The sequence below is a fragment of the Bombus vancouverensis genome, chromosome 6 (assembly GCF_051014615.1).
Source record: "Bombus vancouverensis nearcticus chromosome 6, iyBomVanc1_principal, whole genome shotgun sequence".
Classification (NCBI taxonomy): Eukaryota; Metazoa; Arthropoda; class Insecta; order Hymenoptera; family Apidae; genus Bombus; species Bombus vancouverensis.
This window is the reverse complement of record NC_134916.1, coordinates 7,620,012-7,640,121: the sequence shown is the minus strand read 5'-3', so window position 1 is coordinate 7,640,121 and position 20,110 is coordinate 7,620,012. Positions and strand designations below refer to the sequence as shown.

At 37.1% G+C, this 20,110-nt stretch overlaps 1 protein-coding gene and 1 long non-coding RNA gene across 3 annotated transcripts in view; both read right to left on the bottom strand.

Annotated features, from left to right (window-relative positions):
• The window catches only part of LOC117157940 (semaphorin-1A), a 382,000-nt gene that overhangs the window by 51,631 nt on the left and 310,259 nt on the right, over positions 1-20,110 (bottom strand). For both annotated transcript variants that reach the window (XM_033336297.2, XM_033336296.2), the window contains exon 6: positions 15,632-15,719. In XM_033336297.2, the coding sequence (XP_033192188.1) occupies positions 15,632-15,719 (88 nt within the window). The remainder of the gene's footprint in view (positions 1-15,631; positions 15,720-20,110) is intronic.
• Positions 6,187-6,575, bottom strand: LOC143302860 (uncharacterized). The gene is made up of 2 exons (XR_013058686.1): positions 6,449-6,575; positions 6,187-6,343 (listed from the first exon to the last, which is right to left on the bottom strand). It is a non-coding gene; the product is annotated as an uncharacterized LOC143302860 (long non-coding RNA).

The following is a 20,110-nucleotide window of genomic DNA, read 5'->3' as shown; positions in this document are numbered from 1 at the left end:
TTATCGAATGATCGATTATTGGTTAGGACGGCAGAACGTTGCTGCAATGTTGCTACGGGCATCGTAAAATCCCTTTGTGTTTTATTCAACTCGCTACGCACGCGGAATGTGACTAGTCGTCATCTGGCAAATACCTATTCCGACCATTAGGTTTTATTCAGATCAGTTTACCGTTTGATGATCAAGGGTTTGCACAGCGGATGGATATTTATCCTGTTAATGGAACAGCCTTAGATTCGATTATCAATTTCGTACGCGTCTGTTTTCAATTAAAACCATCTTTCTCGATAGCAAGCTACGGTTATTCCTGAAATTTTTCAGAAACGTTTAATATAAAAGAGACGACGCTGTTTCGACGAGTATGTAGCGGACAATGTTGTAGCAAACTCCGCATAGGAACGAATTTTGGCGGTACCTTGGACAAGATGCCACTGCCTGTTCTTGTTCGTTACTCTGTGCCCTTTGTAAATTAACAAGGAAATAATATCCTTGATGCGTCAAGGGAGTCCGTGGAGCCGACAAAGCCAACGGGAGTTCCTTTGCCAAAACGGTGAGGACCAACTCGTTCGTTTAATATTTACGAAACAACATAAATATTTACCATGGTTGTGTGGTAGTGAGATAAAAAATTTGCGTGGCGGTGAGATCAAAAATTTACGTGAATTCTGATCGACCCGGGTCGGAAAAGGTCTGGTTCATGATTGAAAAGGAAGCTTTAACCGAGAGATCAAGCCGAGGGACTCTTTGCCTTTTAAATCGGATTCCAGCCAAGTCTCGAATGAACTTTCGCGTCAAGTTTGTCCAAGATTTCCAGGATTAACCACACCCCTATTAAACGATTCGACGACCGATACACCGTATCAGAAAGAGACTACAGCTGATTAAGGTTAAACAGAATCTGATAGAAGATTTACGAACAGACAAAAAGTTCTTCGCTCTAATCTAAACCAGCGAACCTCACCACCGTTTTTTGGTTTAGATCGAATAATCTCGCGCAAACATTACCTTCCGCGTTTAATGCATATACTTTCGCCTACCTTTTACTTCGTAACTTTTACATTCTTTATTTTATCACATTATACATTCATCCTATTCATATTGGAATTTTATAAGATATTTAGTGATTCGCGTGGTTTAGCCAGCAAGCGATAATAATTTTGCCAGGGAAAGCATGTTTTTAACTATCGTCAAGTTAAATATTCTTTCGAAGACGACCAGTTGAAATTTAACTTTAAAGTCGATGATATTTTATTCTCAACTGTCTCTGTCATTCTCGATGATCTGTCATTTACCGTACGATACTTTTAATAACCGCGCGTGTAACATTTTATTATTCGATTAAATTCGAACACCTCGGCAAACGAATAATATTCAAACACGTCTAATGCATATTTCACGCTTTCGTTTTCAAAATTAAAGATCGAAAGAAAATCAAAACTAAATGATATTCCAATTCGCGTTTATCACGTCCGATTCATAATTTGCTCCATACGCGAAACTCCGTGTTATCGTCGACGATACAATCGAAATATCCGAAAATTCGAATCTAACTCAATCTGTACATCCTTCTTCTACGTATAATACAATTAATAATCGAATGTTACTATCTACCACGCTAAAATCCACTTCTAGCACGCACCTTCCGCTCTCTAATTAACGATCAATCAAAATGTTTCCCGAAATCCCAAACGGCAGAGAGAAGCTTGATTTATGACACAGGAAAACGGCTGACAAATATTTCCCCATGTATTACAATGTGGTCGAGACCACTTTATCGGACCATATACCAATTTCTATAGCACAGTGCTATTTATCCACCAGGTATATCGATCTTGCTTGCATTTCAAACCTTGTTTTGTCGCAAAACGATAATTCCATGGCCTATTCTTCGATATATCGCGTCATTGATGCAATTAATCCAAGGCAATAACTTTGATGCTGGGAATCGCAGTCTCTAAACCTTCTCCACCTACCTGCCATTATTTTTCTCTCGTTAATTAATGGAACTTGCCTATTCAACCTAAACGATAACACGTGTTTTCTTCGTACACCGTAATCGAATTTTTGCAATTAGAAAATTGAAAACTTTTTCGCGGTAAGCTTCCCTCTAACGATGTTTTGTTACGACTCGTGGTTCAACTTTTTGAATTTCATTTCTTATGTTTTTCGTATGCTCGTGAGAATTTCGATCAAACGTTTGTCAGGCAACCATATATTCAATCGTTTTATGATTCGAACAACGACACGAGAAAGCATAGATGTGGATCGGCAAAATTAATTCTCTTTTGTAACAATTTTGTAAATGGATTAGATCTTTTTTTTTTTGGCGCAAGTTTCATTTCTGTTCACGCTTAATATCGATACCGATACGTAGATATCACTTGAATTCCTCCTTTCTGTCTGTTTGAACGAGAGGGGATTCAACGATGTTGCGGATTCTGGAAATGTGCAATAAATAATTTATTTCTGTATTCGATATTTGACCGGTCTTTACTATGAAAAAAATTTCAATTGTAACACGTAATAATATTTAATATTTCTTATCGTAATATGAAACTCCTATTATGTCACTAACTATTTTCCTTTTTATTTTATTTGAGTATCTATTGTCCTTCCTCGCTTAGTGGAAACTCCTACGTTTCCGGTTAATGTCGTGGCTTACCCGTGACCTACATAGCATGAAATGTGATAATTACTAACACGATGTCAGTTATATGAATTAATTGCGAGTTATGTGCATGTAATTGTCCAATTTGTCAAGGACGCGTACAACTCTGCGATGATATGTGTTTTCGAAAAGTTAGTATAACGTCTTTATCTTCTGCAAGTACACTGAATTAATTAGTTAAACATTAATTTTCCTTTATTTAATAACTTGCAATAATTTATTCGAATTAAACTTCGTTTTAAATGATCGAAGAATTAAGTTTGTAAGCATCAAGGATATAATTGCAATCTTCACACTTGTTTTATATATCGTACAAACAAATATTAGATTCTTCCTAATAGGAAAAATTTGCAATTTTTAATTGTTTCTAACTTTGTGTGCATCCTGTTACAGATTCTTCAGTTACATCGTTGAAAATTAACACACAGAATCTCTTCTCTTCGATAAAGAAAAGCGCCCTTCTGCCAGCAAATTTTACAAAAGAATTACGTGGATATCGATAATACGTTCATGACAAGTTCTTTACAGCGAAATTATATTCGATATACAGGGTGGTTGGTAACTAGTGGTACAAGCGGAAAGGGGGTGATTCTACGCGAAAAAAGAAGTCGAAGATATAGAATAAAAACTTTTTTTTTAATTTTTCCATCGAGACAACGATCTACAGTGAGATCCGTTATAACGTACCACACGCGTACCGAGCGAAAATTCAAAGTCGATTTTCTCGAAAACAAACCCTCGAACGAAAAATTTTCATTCCATATTTTCGACTTCTTTTTTCGCGTAGAATCACCTCCTTTCTGCTTGTACCACCAGTTACCAACCACCCTGTATATTTCTATACGCGGTTCGATTTTATATAACATAATTATTTTATATAACGATTATTTATAATAATAATAATATTGATTATTTTATATAACATAAGCATTCGCTAATAAGTTGGTAGAAAATATAACTCATATACGTATTTACGAATAACTATAATTTCAGAAATAAATGTAAATGTTCTATTACGCATATAACGTATTTCACAGGATTACCGAACAACCGCGTTCTAAACAATCTCTTAATTGTTTCAAATTACATACATATTTTATGTGGCTGCGATAGATTATCTCAGGGAAATGTATTTCACTGAATGCATCCTGGTGTACCAACAACACGATTCAGCGATCGCTCATTGCTGTTTTTACATTAGCTGAGTAATCGTGTTGCACATTCGAACGGCACGCATCACACGTAAGTTACTCGAGGTACAATCAATCGGATCATTGGTTTCAGAGGTCTCTTCTTTGTTCGAAGAGTCGGGCGCCGTTTCTCCTTGCGAGCGTACCACTACCGAGGCGATTAAAACGTACCAGTAACACGAGAGCGTGCATGGTGAATATTTATGATTCCGTTAACATGTTCGCGCGGAACTTGATTTATGAAGGCCCATTGCACGCGTCATTCATCAACGTGTTTGCGATAACGAGAGCCGGGGAACCCGCGAATCGTATCTTCCTGCTTACGCGCGTTTTTACATCGTTTGATGTTGATACCCGTACAACTTCATCGACGACCAACAGACGGCTTGGTCAGATATCGATGCACCGAAATCGATATTCGCCACGGACAAACGCGTCGTTCGTGTATAATAGCCGCGAGATTGATATGACACGAAGAGAAAAGAAAAAAAAAGAAAAGGGAAAGAGGCAGGGGTAAGAGGGAGAAAGAGGAGAGAATACACTTGCACGCCGTTATGACATGTGACGCAGCGAGGCAGATATTCGGTGGAAAGGCTGACTGTCAAAAGTACAGATCTCTGCTCTAATAAATTTCTCGTTTTCGATTTCCGAAACGATTTCTTGCGCGTCGACCTTGTACGCCGGAAGTTTTCAGCCGCAACGAAAATCCAAGCATGTTTCACCGTATGAACGCAACGCGAAGGAGCAGAAGCTATCGCGTATGTAGTACGTGATCGAAGTGCGATCTAACGTTCCACTATATTTCCAACAGTTTCCGACGTATGGAGTAAAAAGATGAAAACGACAGGCAACAGACAGGAAAAGTATCGGTTACGACGTTATAAAACGTGCTTGGACCCTGTTCGTCTTCTATTCTCTTTTGTCACGAAGCCGAGATAGCGTTCGTCTTGGCATGCAAACTCTTTTCCTTCCTCATCTTCGTCTCTGATCGATCGCCTTCCATTCGTGCGATAATTTTTATTAATTTTCAACGTGAAACTTTTTGTCAGTCAAATCGATCAGACATTCGTAGAATGTGATGTATTTATCGCGGACGACAGGGGTTTGCTGTCTACCAGGTTTCGGGATATCGATGTATTGAGTTGGCAACTATGTGATTGCCGATTTTGCCATTAGGTGGTACTGACAAAATCCGCAATCACTTAGTTGCCAACCCAATACTTGCCTCAGCACGTGGAATAAAGGTAATATTTTGTTCGGAACAAAAAGCCTGATTACGAAAAATGTTCGATAATATGCTATCGCAAATATCGATCTATAATACGTATTTATACGTAAATATTCCATACGAATATCTTTTTTTTACATCCTAAAATCTTTACAATTTGTCCAGACAGGAAATTTCATAAATTGGTATATATTAGGTCGTCCGAAAAGTTTCTTTCGTTTTATAAGGAAATAATGGATGCACATTTTCTGTTTTATATTATTTTGTCGAACTACGCATCATCCATTTTGTTCTCTCAAAATAAAGATCACAACGTTCGACAAATTAAGTTTCATGTTTGTATAATGATACATCGTCGTAAAAGACGTGTCCGCAAAAGAAAGACACTTTTCGGACGACCTAATAATAGCGTATGTATCTGGAAGACGTCTGTAACGAACGTATATTTCATTTTCTAACGTTGTATTACAATTTAACATTTATACAGTTCCCTCTGATCTAATACTTTTCTCAAGCAACGTTCAGAAAAATCTGACTATTCATTGATACTATTCGCCTATTGAAGATTTAATGGACGTTCTTGACTCGTCGAGTTCAGGTTTTGAGGAAACGAACGATTTCAAATTAAAATAGCGCGAAACACGGCGCGAACAGCGTCGTCCATCCCCTTTTCTTTCTCTTAGTTTTAATATATATATTAAAGGGATTATAACCGAGGGATTCTACCGAACTTTGAACAACTATGGCCGCTACTGTTGGAGTTTTCGGCCTCCTACTTTCCGCCCTTGACGCTCGAACAGCGAGGGCAATCGCGAATTTCTAATGAAACGTTGCTCGTCGAAATTGTACGCTTACGTCGAAACGCGGCGTTGATTATCATTTACAAGATAAAGAGATATTACGCACCGATACAGAAATTATTACAAATATCGCGTATAAGTTGTCGGTATATTCGCTTATTTCGCAAAATGGCATATTTTACCGTTTATTTCACACGTGTACACTTGTACCCTAATGTTTCAGAATGCGTTTTATCGGAAGATAGAACGCGCTATCCGGTTAGTCGTTCCGTGTTTATTTATAATTCGGCGATAATGTCCTTTCTTCTTTTTTTTTTTTTTTTTGGCAATTTCATAGCTTCGAATGACTATAGTTAGCAACGTGCATCGATTAAATCACCGATAACTGCAGTCTATTGTTGGCGCTCGTTTATTCCATTTATTAACAGGCGAAAAACCATCGCTGGACGCGTATGTCCTTTTGATCAAAATGCCAGTTTGTTTATATCGCTTTAATCTAAATCACCTCTTTCAGTTTGGGAAAATAAATCGAATAATGAAAATTTACGCAGAAAATACGTACTCTCCTCCATTCTTGGCTCGTCGTACGAAACTGAACCAGGAAACAGAGACGGCGCAGGCGAGTCCATTTCTCTTCTTTCATATAACACAATGAAATAAGAAAACCTGGTGACAAGCGAACGCTGACGGTGATCGTTTGGTTATGCGGTCAAACGGAGTTTTAGCACGCGTAGGATGACTTCTCTCGCGGCTTGTGATGAAATTAGCGTCACTTTGTGGTCGCCGAGTTTTTCCAACTGTAATTTTCGAATTTATCTGCTATTTACCGTTTCTAGAACGTTTGAAATTTACGTCATATCAAGATTACGTTGAACGCGTCATGTTCGGTCGGTTCCTCAACTCGCGTTCTAAATACCGTATTCTTTATTGAAAATAACGTATAGTCTACGATGTTGGTGATTTGCATTGGTAAAACGGATTAAAAATACGTCGGTTAGATAAGAGTTGGAAAAAAGAAATCACTCGATAGTCGAGTTAATTGAACGTCTATTTTCGGGATAAGCTTCGCGGAAGAAATTAGGATACGTTGGTGGAATATTGGACGAAGTTTAATAAACGTCGTTATATCGTCGTTTTATGAAATGAACTGAAGCGATAGCTTACGATTAAAAATGATATCGCCGCGCTTGGTGTAGCAAGTTTAAAAAATGAAATATCTAAATTACGTTGACACGGATAGACAAATTATCTGACTCTGCATAATCCATAATTTACACGCTGTGTACTCGAGTCTGGGGACTATTTCTAACGAAAGTTACCTCTCACCTTGTAGAGAAAGTCTGCATTTGCAATTTATACCTTGAAAATAGCTTCGGTTTATCATATTTTCCAACAATCCTATATAAAGAGCGATCCATCAAAATCAGGACATCTAATTATCTTCTTTGTTGCTAAAAATACAAGAAAACATTGTAGGCGAAAGTTGGCAGTTCCGTACGGCGTCGAATGAGGTTTAGCGATAATCTTTTTTAAAAGTAATTTTTCTTCCAGCCAATCAAGATTACCTGTATCTCTCTAAGTGAAACCATACGTCTTTTCCTGTGTAATAGTACAGATTTTTTGAGAGCAAATCCATCATCGTACATCGTATATTCATAAATCAGTTCGCTCTATCACCGTATATGAAAATGTAGTAATAAATATACAGTATTCCTCTAAAAATATTATAATAAAATCCATGTTAACACGTTATTAACTGGAATATTCATCGCAGTGTAATTAACCAAAGTACATAAAAATAATGTAGAAGAACGACAACGTTAATTAATTAACATAATAAATCACCAATATGAAAAGTAGCTTCGTCCAAAGCGATAGCTACTAGCCTCGACCACGAATCACCAGGAAAATCTTCAAAATTTATTAAATGTTAAATAATATTGTACAATAGCGTTCGTTTCGCTAAACGTACACGTATCTCAAGATTTTTCTCTTATCATCTAAATCCCACTATCATCTCGTATCTCGGACGCAACATTATTTTAAGATAGTTGAGATTTCCTAGAAATATATATGATTATGCGAGTTACCATATACATATTCAAATTGTTTAATAACGTGTTTGCACGTACACGTGTATGTAGGAAACCGTAAATGGGACATGAGGACAAAAATTGAAGGTAATTCCATACAGTTTCGTAGAATTTGCATTTTCCTTCCTATCTTCGATTTTCTCATTGATACGAGAACGATGTTTAAAGCGACCGTAGGAAAACAGAGCACAGGGCATATAGCAGGGAAATTTTCGAAGGGTAATTTAATAATCTCAGAAGACGTTGGCCTGTGAAGAGGATGGAAAAATTCGCGGGTATCCCGCGTGACGAACTACGTATCGTGCGACGATGATACAACCGCGTCACGCTTCTGCATATTTCTTTGTCGTACATTGTGGCTGAATTACACTGGGCTCCGTATCTTTTCTTTTTCTGGAGTAGGTCGCCTAACATGCGATTCAGTCACGCAAGCTAGTTTTATGTGCGCCAGCCTCCGCCTATCGCGTTGGTTAAATGCAAAAATTAAGATGTATTACTTGTAAACAAGATATACACGATACAGAACTATCGAAACGAAAACTAGCATTAGGCTATTATCCGCGTCCAGGGACTTTAGATATCTTTTCCTTTGTATCTGTAGTTACTGTGAAGTTGTATTTTACAGGTTCGGTGGCTGGTCGTTTACCTATCGCGGTAAGAATACCTTAATCTTAAAAATTAGATTGAAACAGGTAAAAAAAAAAAAAAAAAGGCAGTGGAAAAACTTTTAGTCTAGTAGACTCGAGCGCTTTACAAAATATCATCGCGTCTCTCGGCGGAAGTTCGCGGTCCTCCGGTTTAAAGCGACGCTTTCTAGGCTTTTCGGAATTTTCCACGCGAAAACTCGTAATTGTTGGCCGTGAATAACTTCGTTACCGTGAAAACTTCACTTACATTTGGAATAATATTTAAATTTGCCGCTCGCGCTTGCCGTTTGCACGCGATTCGAATGGGTTGAAAAAATAGTGCAATTTTCATTAAACGTACCAGGTCGTTTCACATCTACAAGAGTCATCTATTCCGTTTGTGAAATTTCATCTATGTATTTATGCTATGGGCAAACAGCCGAGATTCGAACAACGTATTTATCCTAAGAATCCGATGCAAGGTAGTACGAGAGTAATTTTTGTCTAAACTTCTCATAGCTCCAGGAAACTATATCCACGTGCCACCTGTATTTACGTAGAGGATTTCGTTATAAATTTTTAAATCTTTACAAACATGTTGGTATAATACATTGTAGATGTTAGATATATTTCTCTACCGAGTTTAATCTCGTCCAAAATTTGTTCAAATTAAAGATTTTGTCACTTGGAAGACTTTTCCTTCAAACTCCTCCTCGTATACGGCTTGAAAATATCGAAATCGTGGACAATTTTCTAGAAAACAAAAGATCGTATCATATCATATAGATTTCGTTCGTTGAAAGTCTAATTCATTGAACGCGATATACATTATCGATTGTTATATCGTTTGTATTGGGTTGGCAACTAAGTGATTGCGGATTTTGTCATTAGGTGGTCATGACAAATTGACAGTATTGTCGTTGTATAGAATACAAGATACATGATGTTTCTGCATATTTTGCATTAACGATACTACCGAAAGTATGCATACTCTACACGTACGTACGTGCTACCTGGTTTATTTATCACAAACGTTCGTTTTTGGTTACTGCCTAACATAGAAATTGCTTTTGCATTTCCCTTCTAATTTTCTTCGTTATCTTCATATCGCTCGTAACTCACGATCACATGTATTCTCGTATCTCTTATCATAGTGTACAACATGACACGATCCCTTTTTCCACCGGTATATTTACAACATTTCTACAGACACTAACAAATTGCAAGTATTTAGTATACGCAAGTAGCAAAATTATATTATCCATCAAGTTATCGAAGTTGGTATAATTCTGATCATTTTCGGATGGTAATATTAATAGCGATATACGTTGCACCGATTCGTATTTCCTTTCGTGTTCGATTTTTCCCGGGAGACAACATCCTTGTAAATAATCCTCAATCACTATGTTGCATGTACATGCTCGTTCATATGTACTAAGACTGCTGCTGGCTTCATACAAAACGTGATAATTGAGCCAGATGATCAAGGAAACGATTAATTGATCGGCATTTTGTATTCCTGTGAGATAAGGGCACTAAACACACGGCAAGAACATTGCTTTAATATTTTAGATTTAGCTGACATAGGTTCCTGGATTTTATTATAAGGAAATCACAGTGAGCAGATATCCAGAAAAGATTTTACGTTTCAATTAGCAGATGAACTTGCCGCTGACAATGAAAAATCACGGATAGAACAAAGAGCATCTGAAATCCAAAGTACTCAGTCAAAGAACTCACCTTATTCGCGCAAATGGTGTCAGATAGGGTACTGTAATAATAATAAGATCACCATCATTTGCAATCTTTGTAAAAAATATGTACGCGGAAAATGCACGCAGGAGAACCTTTACGTTTGTGAGAAATGTGACGAATGATAACTTTTGTGCCTAATAATTTAAGTTATATTTGTATTTCATTTATTCTATTACGTTTATTACGCTTATTATTATATTATTATATTATACTTCTTGTATTTACCAAAGGAAATTTATTTTAATATTCTTGTTATCAAAGATTTTGGTACTATTATTGTACTTATTGTTATTATTATAGTCGTTATTATATAGTTTCCATGATCTCATAACATGGAGTTCCTTTTGTAAGATAATAATAAATCAATAAATATAAAAATATTCTACTACTACGTATTTTTTAAAATCATTTCGAATGGTTTTGCTAGAGATAGCTACGTCTCAAATGTCGGTAGTTCTAGTGCTAAAAAATCGAGGCTCTTTGCTTGTGGTTGAAATAACGGCGGCTGGTGGAATCGAGGTAATCGCGTAGGTTAATTTTACAGGCATAAAGTAAGATATATTTCAGGAAAGAAAATGGAAACTCTGAAGCTGCGTTCGTGACTGTCTTCGTATGTCTACAAACAGGACTTACCGCGTACGAACTACAAAGCATCGTAGCATAAGACAGCAGAGATAAAGTAGATTTTGCAGCCGCGTTTTAAAGAAACGTTGTTACGGTTAAAAAGAAACTTACGTCCAGAGAACGTAGCTTGATAAATCTAATGAATTCGGCTCATCTTTTTCACCATTTTCCTATGTTTCTTTATAAAAGCCTCACAGTCAGCGACTTCTTCGTACGTGTTCGTTCGTGACATGACTTTCACGCAAGATATCGATATGCCACGAACGATGTAACCACATTGTACTTCCGCATATTTCTCCTTTGTTGAAGCTCATTGACGCCACATGTTCGATATGGCCGACACATTCGCATACACGTTTGCCTTATTAACGATAGGAAAGACTGAACGCGTAAATAACGCAATCTCTTCTACCGTAGTATCTTCTATTATAATATCTACTATAATAACTTCCAAGTAAGACTGGGTATTTTTCGAACCGAATTTGTTCGATTATTACTAATATTTGTTATTACTTATAATTATAAATACTCATATATATGATTATTTATTAATTACAATTATTACTATCAATCTCGTATTTTTTATATAACATTCTATTCACAAGATCTAGGGAAGATATTATTAGGTTGTCCGAAAAAGTAAGGAAACAATAGACGCACAATGTTTTTTGTTTTATATTAATTTATTGAATTATGCACGAACGTAATAATAGAAATAGAACGAACTGGAGTACACCTAATACAATAAAATAATATAAAACAGAAATTATTGCTCATCTATTATCACCTTATGGAACGAAAGAAACGTTTCGCACAACCTTACATAATTTTATAAGCGAATTACGCACAACCTATGCCATGAGATATCGTTTGATAACGAAACCGAAGAATCAGGCTGTTAAGATTTGTATCGGCACATGAGCTACTGGACAATTCGAATCATCTCAGCGAATATTGTCGGTATACTAATTTATTTAATTGTTTTAAGTATATTTGAGGGTTTCAACAACGAGCAATCTCGTCTAATAAATTTCACGATCAAACATCCTCTACACAAGTTCTCTACAGATTTATCGTCGTTTAAAGGAGAGATATCTTCGGCTCTGAATAAAACTACGAAAATAACGCGCTGTATTTTTATGCGATGTTTAACATAAAAGTTTCTCTTTTTCCTGTGTGTATGATATATCAAACAGAAAAAGTAACTACGGGATTTAGAGAAATATCGGGAATAACAAGCGAACAGCAAGAAAAAAGGGATAATCGCGGTATTTGTTACGCTCTGAAAACTCAGTTACAGTCGCGATCGCGCTCCGACGAGAACGAATCGTTGTAGATTCGCAAAATGTAGGCAGCGTCGAGACGCGTTATTTATTCACAGCGATAAGAACAGTTCGTTTAGCATAAATTAGCCGAACGCGGGCTACGCAACTTGTTAAACAAAACGGTGGTAGCGCGTGATGGACGGCTGTCGATTACGTCCAAGCGTCACATACGCGTATTATGCATTTCTGTGTTGTTCAAATAACTTTGTCAAAAATTCCGCGTCTTTTTATTTCTCTTAACTTAATTGTCAATCCAAATGCCAATCGCTATATGCGAGTCTTCTTATTAAAATTGTTTATTATAATTGATTAAAATTATTATCGGATTAATTCAATCGATTACGTAACGTCGAGGATTCGCTGGAGAACAAGGATTCTTGGCGTTTAGAAATTAACGAAGAATATTTTTATGCCAGCTTCGCTACAGAGAATATCCAGCTTAAACGAAAGATAAGAATCGTATTAATATTAACAACTTCCACCGTATTGGGAAAACTATCGAGCTGTTGGGAAGCTCATGACGAGATTTAAGCAGAAGTTAAAGTACATTTCTGTAGAATTACTACTTTATCAAGTAGTATATATTTTGTTCAAATATTCATTGTGTCTGCTTCTCGGAAAGGATATCGGCAAAAGTCGAGGAAAATTTGTACGTCAACAAAAACGTCAACAAAAATTCAAATCCCCGAGTTTCGAAATAAATGATAGGATTTCCTTGTAACAAGGTTAATTAAAGAATCACTGTTAGGAAAATATTCCAATCGACGCAGAAGAATTCTCTTTGAACGAGATAATAAATTACATTTCATTTCAGTTCGTTTTACACGCGTTATACCACCTACGTCATGGCATGAACACATTCTCGAATCAGATGCATCGTTTCTGCGGTAATGAAGCAATGAGCAATCCTCTTTTCCAATAAAACACTGCTTACGTAAAATCGCCGATTATTTCTATCGCATACCTACTCGTTTAACGCAATTTTTATTTCCGTCCTTTCGTGCATTATAAGCAAAATACATATCTCTTTCACCAACTTCAAAATCATTAAAGCTAATAAGAGTTATTAAACATTTTCTTTTATACTCGATATGTCTGTGCTTCGGTGAAACTCGCTTTTAACCACGATTTCCATACCGTACTTTAACCATGACGCTATATCTGCCGATAAGACCCGACGTTCATAATCACGCGAAAAATCCGTAAAGCAGAGCGTTGTAGACCATTTCGTAAACGATCGTACGCTATTTCAGGGAAATTCGGTGTGACGGCAGAGATGACGAGTCCAGCGTGTTTATCAAACTCGCGAAGAGGCAGCGTGTTGTTGCATGTACCGCGTGGCAGCAGCGGGTTTCACGCGTACACGTGTCAAAAGCCAGAAGTGATTCGTGACTCGGTCACTGTGCTCCATCCACGTATTTATACGTATGTATGCGCGTGTAGAGCGACGAGTCATTCGAAAGAGAAAGAGAGACAGAGAGAGAGAGAGCAACCGTGGCTCTTTGCTTCCGTCGTCAAAGCCATGCGACCGTCCGCTTCTCAAATCAGCGACTACGTGTTTCGTTAAATATGCAATCGGTAATCAGAAAGTTTTGCAGCAATTTTTGCCTATGCACTACGAGGCAAAAACGTTTTGTTGGCCTCGTAACGCGTCACGTCGAGTGATTTTTCTAAAAGCAAACGATTTTTCTAAAACATATTTTCGAGAACAAAATTACCTTGTACGTCACCGTGTACAGTTTCCCATAGTTTCTCTCGTTCGTAGTAAAATAATTGCAATAAAAATCGTAACCATGGAATTTCGAAATGTCGTCTCTCAGGTCATGGAGTAAGTATCGCGAGAGAGATACTTATTTATACAGCGAGCGAACTGCAACTAACACGATTCGACAGAATATATAGCTATTCGATGGTAGAATTGAATTTTCTTTAAACGAGATCCTTAGGGTTCTTGTAGTTAAAATTGTTAGAGGTTTACGGGTGTAAACCCTATACCCTTTTGGAACACTGTTCCCAAGTTTCGCCAGTATCGTAGCTAACTTCGTTAGGCATCCAAGAGATCTTATACATTATACAGTATCGGCGAATTCTCAGAGTCCTGATGAAACTAACAATAAGTACGATGCTGACGAAACATCGAAACATTCTTCTCAAAGAACACGCTTCACACTCGGAGGACTCTGTCACCGTCTGAAATCCTTGGCTGAAGAACCTTCGACTTCTTTAACCGTTTGCGAAACAGACAGTTCGAAGGGAAGCTAAGCGTTTGACGAACATTTATCCACACCGGTAAAATCAAAAGTTTGTTACTTTTTATCTCTCGTACATCGTTAACTCTCATCTTTGTTACGATACTAGGCATTTGATTTTGATTTGCTTTGGTTTGCAGCTGTTAGGTAGATGATACATTTACACTGTACATGTGAATGGGTGTGTAAGCGTCAGAGGACGTTCAGGTCTTAGTTGAAACAAAAGACTGTTGGTAGCTGTTAGAAGCATCTAGAATAGTCCGTTTGACAACAAGCGTGCGTGTAAGAAAGTTATCGAGGTCTTCGGATGTTGTGTGCGAATAAAGCAATTAATTTATTATACCTCAACAGGAGCAAACGATAGGATCAACGTACAGGTATGGAGAGATTTTTCATTGAAATTCTCACAGAGTAGACGACATACTAAACTGAGCCTAGAAAAGCATAGTTCTAATATCGGCGATACGATAATCTTTTTAATTCGGTAGACGTTTAGAAAGGCGATGTATGCCTTCTCGTACGAAACGCGATTCAACGGAAAGAAAGTTACCTACTTTGCCGTAAGCTCTTGAAATTCCCAGAAGAACAAACTCCTTTAAAACGTGCCCCCCTTTTATGCATAAAAAGGTATTTTCTTATCGTTCTCCGTGATCGCGAAACCCAGCGAAATTGTTACGCAAAACGATCGTATCGTCGCACGGCAACCCTAAAATAGTTCAACCGTTCCCTTCTCGGACAACTGCTGATTTCCATATTCATTTTCGATGCTAACCTTCGTTTCTCGTCGTTCGCTTGCCTCTACCATCATTTTCCATGAATCGTTCCCGGTAAACTTATAGACGTTTTGTCAAAATTCTTGTTACGCTTTGCAAAACCCTTGAAATTCTCGAATAAGCTCGAAAGAATCTACATACCGTAGAAAGCACATTACGTAGGCAGATCCGTAAAATAAATTCCATTGCTAGATAACAATACGACAAGGATTTTCCGCAACCACCTATCGCATTTCATTTTTATTTTTACGCGATATTTCACTGCAAATAAATAAGAAGATATATTTGATTCTAACTCACCGACGAACACCGCAGTGCTGTTGTGCCGTGGATCGTAAGGGCACAGTCCCAGCCCATCCATATCGCTTTCCTGCGCGTACGCTCCATCCTGAAACACGAATCGCAAGTATCAACGTTAGAAATCGCGTGAGAAACTCGCACCTTTTCGTTCGGTGGTCAACAATCGTATTTCGCGGTAGTTAACAGCGTTGCATGTGCGCCAACTTCTACGACGACTTAACGTCTTGATCGCTTCATTAACTTCCACTAGCCGCTCCAAACACCTTTTTTCCCTTGTAATTACAGAAACGTTCGCGATGAACGTTACGGATCAGCGTTTTTATTACATTTTACAGATTTTCATAGCCGTTCCATGCTTACGCCGTGATCGGAAGTAAACCGCCAGGAATAGAAAAATGAAGATAGAGGGCGAGTCACGCAATTCCAAGGAATCGTATTTCCTGTTTAAAAAACGACCTTATTTTTCGGCGAGGTGCAGCAACGCGCGTACAATGTTTAGCCGCGGTTCCTGTCTTCCTTCCCTTTCGTTTCTTTTTTTTTTTTCCGTTTTCTTTTAACGAAGTCGCTCTGTTTTGCATATCAAGAAATTAGGATGCTGGCCCGGAGAAATGAATATTTCATGCAGCATTTCCAACTTCCTAATGAAGCGTAAAGAGCTTGTTTCGTACAGTTTTATTGTTTGTTCGTTAGTTCGTTGGTATGGAATATACAAAAAACAGTGGCTGGTTTTCAAGCTTTCAAAAATACGACTATGTGTTCGACTTTGAACATTTCCTAATTACCTTCGGTTCTTTCGTACACGTTGTTTATTATATTATTAAGGAAAGTTTAATCTATTAACATCGATCCAGTTTTTAGGGAACGCGGGAAGAATCGAAAGGCAGTGCACTTTTGTAGAATTGTTCGCAACGTATACCGTGTAACAACGTTTTAAGAACCGAATTCGATTAAGTTGGAGAAACCAACTTACCAGCTGCCTCGAATTCTATACTATGAGCACAATCGTATTAGTTAACGCCAATTCGATCAATTCGATTCAATGTACCACCTAACTATTAATCGAAGTCGAGCGCACAGTATATGAAGTGTTTCGTGTAGTTAACTCTGGTCCAAGCTACATACCTTGGTTAGTACCCCAGGGAAATTTCTTTGACAGAAATTTTCTCCAGTAAAGTGGCCTTTTCCAATCTGATTTCTAATAAAAAAAATCAACCAATAAAGAACGACGATATTCATGTGAAACTCGACTCGACCCTCGTCCTACTTCGTTTTAACGCATAACTCTGTTATTATTCGTACGGTAGAAATATTAATAAAACTTTGCAGAACGATATCCATCGAGAGAAACGAATCTACAGAGAACACCGCAAAAGGGGAAAGAGAGAAGACAGCGCAAAGATTAAATTTGTTTACCTTTCGCATCCGAATCTTTTTAATTTGAAGGAACAATATCGCGCAATTACAACTTCACGACGCGAATTCCCCCACTGGCTTCAAATTTCACCTTGCAATTTACTCTGTAACTACATTTCTTTCACCATCTCGCTGCCTCGCAAAAGGATTATCTCGTTATGCGCGTTTCTTCTCTAGCGCTAGACCGTTCCTGAACTTTTTGCTATTATAAGGTCGCTTCTTCTTCTAGCGAACGTCGACGAAAGAGAGAATCTTACACTTTTCAAAATTTTCTTTAGATATTTGTCCTTTAACGTTCGTGCACGTTTTGTTATAACGAAACGAAGGTAATTTTCTATAGCTCTTCTCTCATTGAGTTATTGGTTGCCACGAGACAACGCAACGCGACGCAACGGTGTGCTATTAAACATCAGAAGTTACAATACAATACGACTGCGATTAGAACGAGCAAATAAAGGCGAAATATCGCAACGAACATTGGATATTATACGTACAAACGATATTAGCGTTATTTCGACGATAATACACGGAATTATTGTTTGGAATAATTTGTATCTTATTATACTTGCGAAAGCAACGCACAGTTAACACGCGATGACAGTTCACGTTCGAAGAATTCAAACGTTTCCACGTGCCATTTTGGCCGTTGATAGATTTCTAATTTACCTCGGAGCGAATGTTATTTGTTTCTGTGAACGCAGAATGCTGAAAAATCCGCGCGAAATTTTAACTTATCTTCGCGGTGATTCGTGAAAAAACAAATTTTTTTTACACCGTATCGATAACTCTTTGTTCGTGTCCGAGTATCGTGAAAACGTTTAAAATTGATAGGAATGATTTCATTTCGTACAAATATACGATTCGTACCGACGTTTCGCAGATTGCTCTTGTTGAAAATGTTCAAAAATTCTATTCCGAAACATGTAACACTCGATAATTTGATTATGTGAAAATATATTTCAACCCGTGACAGCCAATAAAATTTCAACGCGAATAAGAAGCGTTTATATCATTTAAAGAAGTTATGTTCGTACGAGTAGTCACAGTAGCCTAAAATTGTTAAAAACCTGATAGTTAATAATCTGTTAGAATTGGAAACGGTAGAGTTTTAGGAGTTTCTGGAGTCATAGAATCTAATTCATTCTAATATAAATATAATAAGATTTATGCGTATCATAAGTTAGTCTATACATTGAAGAATCTATGACCGGAATTTCATAGGTTTTCAATGAAATGAAAAACAAGAATTTAGTGCAGATTTGTACGGTTTCGAGTTAGTGTGCGACGTTCCCTTGTCCTTAACACTTTGAATATCACGTTGGTCATTGGTGACCGGAGCGCTTGAACTTCTTACAATTGTAAAAATTGAATGGAAATTGACAGTTAGGGTATTTTGAATATAATCGATAAATACAAGATACTTTGAAACAAAAAGTGCCTCAATGAACAATTAAAGATTTTTATTAGAACATCAATAAAAAAAATTAGAACAAACCTTGCATCTAACGGTGCATTGTGTTAAAACACTTTAAACATAAATGTTGCTCATCGATACAATCTGGACAATAGGTGGTCACCTTTTTGGTCCGATTCTTAGCAATTTTTGATCCTAACTGTTTGACATTTTTTTTATAACACTCTGCAAAATTTTCCTGCCAGATACGCTTGCCCTTCTTTCTTCTGCATTTCGTGTTGCAATCTTTGTTGAACAAGTTTATTTGACGGCTCTGGTGAATGGCACTGTGTAAGGTGCATTACGAATGCCATTCTAAAATCTGATACCTTGATTTTTGTTTTTGTTGCTTGTTTATAGAGTATCATCGCGTTTGAAATTGATGTATTTAACAATAACTCTAAAGCTAATTTTATATACCACTTGAGGGTTCTTCCATGTGGTGTAGAATATGCTACCATTTGATCTGATAAATCTACAGCACATTTTCCTCTGTTGTAATCTACCATTACCATTGGTTTATCACAAACATAATTTTCTTTACGGATCTCTATCATTTCATCCCAATATCTTCTACACGTTTCAACAATATATTCTGCACGTTTTGCTTACAATAAAATAACGAATGCGAATGGTTTGTTGAAATAAACGAAGCCTTGTCATAATATGTCGCTATCAACTGTTACCAAGGCGACACGATGGTCACCCGTGACCACCAATAAGATAGGTCCATTGGGGAAGAATGTTGTCGTACATCAGCAATTTATTATTATTTTGCCATTATATACTTTGAATAATAAAAATACTGCCATGGCTTCCTGAGTGAAACATGTGATTTCGGCGTGGCAGTCAAAGTGCTAAAACGAATAAAGTACAGTAGCGAATCTTCATCGTCAATTTTAGTTATATCCTGTATAGATATTATTGTTTCGATGGAGAATGTAATTTCAACATAATTTACACTGTAGAGTAAGAAGAGCGTTTAAGATTGCTGTACAATGTGTTATATTTTTATAGGACTTGAAGGTTCAGGAAAATATAGCACTTGAGAGTACTAGAACAATAGTATCTTGAACATCTATGTTTTAAGAGGTGAAACCGTGCGTCAAAATATGAAAATATCGCGAGCCATCGCTAAATTTGGCAAAGCACTGTCCGATAAAACCCCTAAGCGATAATAAAATCTCCAAATTATTTTGTTAACTTATGCACCATAGCGAAAGTTAAAGAATTACTCGATCGTTTAATCAAGTGTAACGCATTTATTACTTTGACACGAATGATAGCATGTGGAGGTAACTGTTATCTTATTCGAGTATTGTTTTTTCGGATAGTATTCGTAAATAATTGCTTTAATGGAATGCAAGAATAGTAATTGAGAATAGGTAAATGAATATGTAGGAGCTTGTCGAATTCACAATTGCTATTATCGAAATCATACATTCTCAGCATAGAAAACAGGATTATTCTATTATTCATTGCCCGCCTTTCTCTCGGGGAACTATTTTCTCACCGACGTATTTTGCTACCTGACAAGAAGGAATATTTTTTGCTTTAAATATTGAATCGTGCAGCAAATATTTATTCCTCCGAACGATAATAATAAATATTAA